Raw genomic sequence first — 9,067 nt, 5'->3', positions numbered from 1 at the left:
GCAAGATAATATGAAAATCAGAATTGATAAATATTAAAATGTTGGCACTCTTGAAAGCACTGGCAACAAACTAAGAACTAAAAAAGCATAATGCAACTTAAAAAGATCGGTTACAAATGTTAAAATAAAAATCTATAGATCATCATTGTAGAGCACTTGTAGATGCAAATATCTCAAAGACGCGCAATACTACTGGAAATGGCTATCGGCAAGGAACCAAACGGAAACAGGGCTAAAATATTATATTTAAAGCCGAGAGGTAGAGGTATTATTTCGAGTTTAAATGATCTGAATTTAAAAAAAAACAACAATAATTAAACCGAATCACACATACATGCAGTAACACCTCAATATAATAATGTATGTGCAAATGATACGTTATTTACAGTATACTAATAAAAGTGATGAAAATCGGTTGTCAATAATATTTAAATGACCTATAAATTTATATCATTTTATCACTTAAAAGTATAGACAATAGTTTGAAGCTTTTAAATTCAATATTTTGTTCCGGCGCTTGTTAACAAAAACTGTGGAATATTGCATCTTTTCCATTATCGTAATTTCTAATACATTTTCACTAGACATATTTCCCTTGTCGTTTTGATCAATAAGTGCAAAGGATATACATATATCTAAAATAAAATATCTAACAAATTTTTTCGCTAACCAACCTCGTGTGTTTGTGAAAAAACGAACAAATAACAACAATTGTATGTAATTTTAAAGTGTACATTATGCCTAAAATTAGTATAATTATGATTAGAATGCTTTCATATATTTGATAATATTATATTTTATAATACATTGTATTTGTTAGTGTATAAGCGATAACCTTTAGCTACAAAAACTGATGGTAGCAGAGTTCATATTAACTGCGATCGCTGCAAATAAATAACAAAACCATACAGACAAAATGCGTAACAATCTCACAGAATTAAAGTTTCAGACTTTACTTGAATACCTAACCGGACTCCAGAGCATGCCCATTAATTAGCTCATTGTGCTGGGGTTTACTTATTGTGACGCAGAGAAAGAGAAAGCGATAGAAATATCATATTCAGATGCTCGATCATTTATTACTTTTTTTTCTTCTCATAATGTGACAACAGGGAAAGTGTTTTTTATGTTTGACTATGATACAAAAGAGAAATAACATCAAAACACTCGGCAATCTGATTAATACTCGGAGGCTTTGCTCCCTCGAACAAATCAGATAGCCTCGTGTTTCGATGTTCTTTCAATTACTAATACGAGGGAAAACACGTATCTAAAGGGGAAAACATTCATTAAATTAAGGTAAAGTATGTATACACATATGTTCTTTTAACTGTCGCGTTTAATATCTTATCATTAATTTTGTTTCAAAGTGAAAGATGAATAAAAATACTATAATCTTGATGAAAAAAACATGCTCTCGATAACTATAGATTAAATAGTAAACTTTTAGGTTATCACAGTTTTTTACACTAAGAGTTCTTAAACGTCATCTGTCTAAAATCATTTTTGAAAGATATTCAATACACTGCTTTCGGATTGCATTATGAGATTGGCTTCACAGTTCTATCATTTGTGAAATGATATTTTACAAGATAGCTTAACCACGTGATATTGTTTCGACGTCGAAATTGTATGTTATGTGAATTTAATACTTATGAATTTTAAAAAAATTACTCTACAAATACCTGTAGTTTGTGACAATAAGTTAACATAATTACACATCTCACATTACTAATGGCGATCAGAAATAGCTTTTTAAGCTTACATCTTAGAAAAAAGTAAGTAACCTTAATTATGTCTTAAAATGATAAGTAGAAGAAGGGAATCCCTTTAGAACGACAACAACGGCAAAATGCAGGTTCGGTTTGATTGAGCCTGTTGAAAGCAGTAAAAGCAAGTGAAAGCTTCAGACCCCAACCAAGCATTATTCAACATTTATGAATGACAATAGCAAAATATGACACTTAGAAACATCCTCATACGGCGCTGATCATTAATTAAACCTTCACTACTACATTTCAACAGCTAATTTTAAATACAAATATCAAATATATAGTAGCTAATACCGCTTGCGAAAACAAATTGAAAATAAATTTTGGATCACTCATCTGTTTCATTTTTCATTCGTGGGTGATACGAGAAAAATCATACACAGTACTGTGCAAAGAAAAATGTTAAGCTGACTGGAATAACCGACGTAAGTATTAATATATCGGGGCATTTTTCGGAAATGCTGACGTATCGCGCACAAAATATCAGGCATAGTCTCTGAAGTAAGGATGATAATTTTTGTTTGGGATTGTTTATTTCATAAGTTTTTGGCTAATAACGATTGGATATTTCACACCATATTGGCTTCTTAAACATCTGGTAGATGATAAATACGATAGAAATAAATGGCGATCAGAAATAGTTTTTGAAGCTTACATCTTAGAAATAAGTAAGTAACCTTAATTATGTCTTAAAATGATAAGTAGAAGAATGAAATCCCTTTAGAACGACAACAACGGCAAAATTGAAAATAATGCAGGTTCTCTTCACGACCTCCGGAACAAAAAAAATCACCGATAATAGGCATTTATAATGTATTTACGACGTTCATACTAGCAAACATTATCAATTCAATTAAGAGGAACGGCACGAAACTGAAATGTATTAAACAGATTAATGGAAAAATAGAGGCAATCTCTTTAACCTTTTACCCCATGAGCATATTGCGAAAAATGGCCGTTTTCATTGAAAAGCCTCCTGTAACAAGTTCAAACTGCTATGAAACTATGAAAAATGCTTCAATACTAATGAAACTTGGCACAAATGTTGACTACACCAAAGCCTCTATAACAGCATGCTCAATGGTAAATTTCCTGTTACCATTGCAACGGGGGGACGTCTCAAAATTGCCAAAAATCACTATTTTGCATTGTTTTTTTCCATCAAAACTGATTTCAAAGTGCTGCAACTTCTCAATGAATTGAGATAGAGTAAAAGGTTTTTCAGCGTCGGTTACTAGTTACCCTAAGATCGACCTGAGGCCATTTTTAGCCTGTCACATGTCCAAAAATTTTCTTGGATGGGGACGGCGCCAAAAAAGTGGTCACTTTTTTAACAATATTTCTCAAACGAAAAACAGTGTTTTGGGGCCTAAATAGGGCATTTTTCTCACTGTTTGAGGCCTCAAAAGGGGGAGGGGGGCAAAAAGCCGTCGAAACACGCTTATATAAGGGAAAAGGTTAAACAACTACTTACATTATTTAACTGTTTCGAAAAGTTGGTTGGAAAAGATGCTGTCAACAAAGTTGAAGTTCGCAGTTGTGATTTTGTTTGGGATTGTTTATTTCATAAGTTTTTGGCTAATTTCACATATTGGCTTCTTTTACATCTGGTAGTTTGTAAAAACGATAGAAAATCGAATGATTCAAAAAATTATCCTACAGAGACTATGCGCTGATATTTTGTGCGCCATACGTCAGCATTTCCGGTAAATGCCCCGATATTAATATTTACATCGGTTATTCTAGTCAGCTTATTCTAGTCTGAATGGGCATGGATATTTAGATGACGATATATTACAACTTTTTAAAGTAAGTGGTTTCAGTTAATATACATATATGTTAACAAAACAGTGACATTAAAAGAAGCCGAACGTTACCACGCTCAATCCGGTGGAAAATTATCTCGCTTCTAATCTGGTGACGCGCATTTCAGATCAAGTACGGTACAAAACATCGTGTAATAAAATTCTGTGTGCCAGGAAAATTGTGAAGAAGGTTATTATATGTACCTTTACACTAGAACACCACGAATTATAGAGAAAAAAGGGAAAAAACCTACTATTCGGCTGCATCCGCCATCTTGTTTGTTTGTGTAACGAACGGCGTGATTCTCCCCCGTGTCATATATTTGTTGATAAATCTCAGATTTTAAGCGTTCGCCTCACAAAACAAATTATTATATAATGACATATTGACTTTTCACGGTAATAAAAACATATTATATAATGAGCTCTAAGGTTATGAACGCGTTTACACTCAACAAAACCTCCTAAACATTCACTTTTTATAACGATATTTAGAATTAATAATAATAATAATAATAACTTTATTTACCGAAGGTAACACATTAAGACATATACAGATTGCAACATCTTATTTACAATGCGGCCTTCTAAAATAAAAAAAATAATAAAATAAAATAAAAATAAATAAAAACACACAAACAAAAGAACACAATGCTTGATATATTTTAAAAAGGGGAAATACACTCGTTCCCCTTTTTAATGCACTATTTTTACATTATTTTCAGCTAAAGTAATGGTATTGTTTTGTGAAAAGTAAAAGACAAACAGCTAAAGTAAACATCCAAATTTTATTTTTTGTTTCTTTTGCAAATGTTTTCGGGGGAACCGTTCCCCCGAAGAACAAAAGCCATGTACAGAATACAATAAATAAAAAGCAATTTTTCAGTAATAAGAGATACATTATGCTTAAGGGGGAACCATTCCCTCATCGAAATAAAAAGTAAATTTCAAAACTTATCATAACATATTTTCTAAAGGGGAACCGTTCCCCCTTAACAAAATAGATATAACAATTTGATAGAATAAAATGCAATAATTTAGAAATTTAGAGCCATGTAAATGGTAAGAGGGAACCGTTCCCTCCTCAAAATAAAAAATAAATTTCAAAACTGATCTATAACAAATTTTTTAAAGTGGAACCGTTCCCCCTTAACAAAACTGGTACATGTATAACAATTTGATAGAATGAAATGCAGTAATATAGAAATTTAAAGCCATGTTACCGGTAAGAGGGAACTGTTCCCTCATCGAAATAAAAAATAAATTTCAAAACTTATCTATGACACATTTTCTAGAGTGGAACCGTTCCCCCTTAAAATATATATAACAATTTGATAGAATAAAATGCCATCATTTAGAAATTACGAACAAGGTTACAAGTAAGAGGGAACCGTTCCCTCATCGAAATAAAAGACAATTTTCAAAACTTATCTACGACACATTTTCTAAAGTGGAACCGTTCCCCCATAACAAAATAGATATAACAATTTGATAGAATAAAATGCAATAATTTAGAATTTAGAGCCAGGTTACCAGTAAGAGGGAACCGTTCCCTCATCAAAATAAAAAATAAATTTCAAAACTTATCTGTAACACTTTTTCTAAAGTGGAACCGTTCCCCCTTAACAAAACAGATATAACAATTTGATAGAATAAAATGCAATAATTTAGAAATTTGGAGCAAGGTTACCCGTAAGAGGGAACCGTTCCCTCATCAAAATAAAAAAATAAATTTCAAAACTTATCTATGATACATTTTCTAAAGTGGAACCGTTCCCCCTTAACAAAATAGATATAACAATTTGATAGAATAAAATGCAATAATTTAGAATTTAGAGCCAGGTTACCAGTAAGAGGGAACCGTTCCCTCATCAAAATAAAAAATAAATTTCAAAACTTATCTGTAACACTTTTTCTAAAGTGGAACCGTTCCCCCTTAACAAAACAGATATAACAATTTGATAGAATAAAATGCAATAATTTAGAAATTTGGAGCAAGGTTACCCGTAAGAGGGAACCGTTCCCTCATCAAAATAAAAAAATAAATTTCAAAACTTATCTATGATACATTTTCTAAAGTGGAACCGTTCCCCCATAACAAAATAGATATAACAATTTGATAGAATAAAATGCAATAATTTAGAATTTAGAGCCAGGTTACCAGTAAGAGGGAACCGTTCCCTCATCAAAATAAAAAATAAATTTCAAAACTTATCTGTAACACTTTTTCTAAAGTGGAACCGTTCCCCCTCAACAAAACAGATATAACAATTTGATAGAATAAAATGCAATAATTTAGAAATTTGGAGCAAGGTTACCCGTAAGAGGGAACCGTTCCCTCATCAAAATAAAAAAATAAATTTCAAAACTTATCTATGATACATTTTCTAAAGTGGAACCATTCCCCCTTAACAAAATAGATATAACAATTTGATAGAATAAAATGCAATAAGTTAGAAATTTAGAGCCATGTAAATGGTATGTCATATCAATCAAAGAAAATATAACATGTAAATGAAATGATTAAATGGTTATCACAATTTTAACATATATTAACACATATACTGAACATTCATACAATTCATTTTATTTATCATTAAACATAATACTTTCATCAGTGCATCATTTTAATCTGCAATTTAAAAAGTAAAATTAACTTACAAAATTAACACAGTCAAAAAACTTGAAACTAAGACAGACACCCATTATTAGAAAACATAATCATGTATGAATATAAAGAGCGTATCTTGTATATATAATACATACGGACCGTGCTAAAGTTGATTAAATAAGTATTTCTTGAAACTATTCTTAAATATTGACAATTGCAGCATACAAGTTTTGTAATGTCCTTTTGAATTACTTCTGACCATAGCTTTTTAATTGTATGACGTGGCCATATACATATTATGCGTTATGTAAATCATTTAGATTTTTAACGCTTTCAAAATCAACAAATTCCTTGCACATCTAATTTTAAAATCCATTTTAAAAAGATATTTAACCCGTGTTAGACTTTATCAAATGGAATTATATCTTACATTCAACCCTATCTGCCGGATACAATTTTTAAGATATATGCAATTTACATAAAAAGTATGTGTTATATTAAAACATTAAATGCGTTTTTTTACCTTTCATAAATATCTCTCACATTTACACGTTTAGGGCATACATAGTTAAAATACAGATTGAAAAAACGGGAAAGTCTCAAAGCACAAGAAGAAAGGAAAATTAAAAATGCTGCAGACTCGGTTCGAAAAAGCCTATTTGTGGCCGGTACTTTAACATTCAATATTTAATTTTTTATACGTTAATACATGTATTTATTGCAAACATGTGATGAAAAGTAACGTTTGAAAATCAAACAAAACCAAATTGAAAGCTAACTAAAATAAATCACTTATCCGTCTCATTTTTCATGTAGTGGTGATAAGAAATAAACATACAAAATAATGTGTATTCAAAAGTAATCTAAAGTCTTTACAAAATCTGTACTGATAAAAATAATATGATTATAACTGTGTAATTCTTACGTTGAATTTTAATTTTGGATTTAGAAGCACTCTATGCACTGGATGCAAACATGTATCCTATATGAGAAATCAATCTTTCACAAAAGAAGGGTATCAATAAAAGTAATACCTACAAGTTGCATCTTCTCATTTGTTTTTTTTGTTTGCATGTTTGAGGGGAAATAAAATGCGTTCGAAAAGGATAAAGTTCAGAGTTGTGATTGTGTTTGGGATTATATATTTCGTTAGTTTTTGGCTATTAACAATTGGATATTTCACCCCCTATTGGGTACTTATACATCTTGTAGACGGTAAATACGACAATGAATGGTATCGTACCCAACACCAAATTTTTTATGCTAGGAATTATGCGCCTTGGAACAGCTACCTTCACGAGAAATGCTATAGTATGGGAGTAGTGACACGAAGCTGTGATAGTAAAACCTTTGACTGGTTCATGGAAAATAATGTTGACTACACATGTAAGTAAAATAATGAATGAATGATAACACCATTCAATTTTACATTATTGCATAAAAATATTCTTGGAATCGAAACTGAATGTTTTATTATGTGTATTCATTTCATACCTTGGTGATACACCGTGTCAATAAATAAATAAATAAAATTATTATAAGTAAATAAATCCTCATGCTGTAACAATGTGAAAAATCCCACTAGCCACTTCATGATGAATACTAAAACTTACAAAAATATTCAAAAGAAGTTCAAACATCAATGAAATAAGTATTTCTGTTACAGGACCTTGATCTTTCCCAGGCCTTACAAAATCAGGAAATGGACATTCGTTATGATTTTAAATTTTAAACCGATATCACTATTTGCCAACTTAGCTGTTTTCTATGTTTCAACTGCTAGTGGGGAAAGATAAGTTAAAAATTGGTGAAAAATTATCGATGTGGATTTTTAGCACGTTAAAATTTTCGGTCGGTGAATATATTTACAAATCATCGACTGACGATCTCTCTACAACCGATATATTCATTAATGTATCCAAATAAGCAACCGGTCAAGTTATATTTATCGCAAAAAAAAATATGACAATTCAAATGTGGGCTTCGTTAGATGAACACTAATCCATAACCGATGACCGTTTACAAAGAAAACCAACAAAATGAAATCATGCATGATAACCAATCAAATCAGCGAGTAAATTTGAAATTGAATGACCACTTTGGGATCGACCGTCTTATTAACTAGGATGTAATGTATTATTAAGTGTGTATTTCAGCATTTTGTAGTTATGTATTTATTTGTATTCTATTGCAGCCACAGTCTTGGGAATCTCCTTTAAACTGATGACAGCCGCAATTGTTGTGGTGTATACCAATGCCAGTTTACTCGTCACAGCAGTTGTATTTGACTTGTTCCAAAATTCATTATACATGTCTTTCTTGTCCATCTCATTTGGGGTATTCTATCCCACTGCAGGTAAATAGACAAATAAATAAATAAAAAATATTTCAAAATCATTTTTGCTTACATAATGATAACCTGCTTGGTAAATAAGGAAATGACATGTATTCTTAGATGATGTTTAATTATGCTTTTGAGAATATCTGTTGACATGAGGCAAACAAAGAAGAAAGAGATAATTTAATGAAAAAATGAAAACTAAACTAAAAGTTCTGCGTTTATGGCAAAAGTCGGAATAAAAGTAAATAAGATAAGGACAGAGTTGTATTTAAGTTTTGAAAATCAACCAAATTCTGACATTAGTCGTATATATTAAACGTTTGCGATTATATATTAAAGTGCATGGAATATTATCTTCACTTAATAAAAAATCGTCCGGCCGCGGTTTTCTTAGGTATGACCGTGTGAAAGTTTTAAACCCACTTTGTTTGCAGCCATGCCAGCTCAATAACCAAGTTTATTGATACACAAATTGAATTTAGTCGTGCTGATTTAAAAAATAAATGTTCTTTATCAATTTTAATTCTACGATATTTTT

General features: G+C 30.9%; 1 protein-coding gene across 1 annotated transcript; it reads left to right on the top strand.

Moving 5' to 3' along the window:
• The first annotated feature begins 7,138 nt into the window (after positions 1–7,138).
• On the top strand, positions 7,139–8,644 carry LOC132737149 (uncharacterized). The gene is made up of 2 exons (XM_060724403.1): positions 7,139–7,574; positions 8,383–8,644. The coding sequence occupies exons 1-2, from the start codon at positions 7,280–7,282 to the stop codon at positions 8,550–8,552; spliced, it is 465 nt and encodes a 154-aa protein (XP_060580386.1). The 5' UTR covers positions 7,139–7,279; the 3' UTR covers positions 8,553–8,644.
• The last annotated feature ends 423 nt before the right edge of the window (positions 8,645–9,067 follow it).

The sequence above is a fragment of the Ruditapes philippinarum genome, unplaced genomic scaffold (genome assembly GCF_026571515.1).
Source record: "Ruditapes philippinarum isolate M1 unplaced genomic scaffold, ASM2657151v2 ctg18317_1_1_1_1, whole genome shotgun sequence".
Lineage (NCBI taxonomy): Eukaryota > Metazoa > Mollusca > Bivalvia > Venerida > Veneridae > Ruditapes > Ruditapes philippinarum.
The sequence above is the reverse complement of the archived record's forward strand: the minus strand, read 5'-3'. Positions and strand labels throughout refer to the sequence as shown.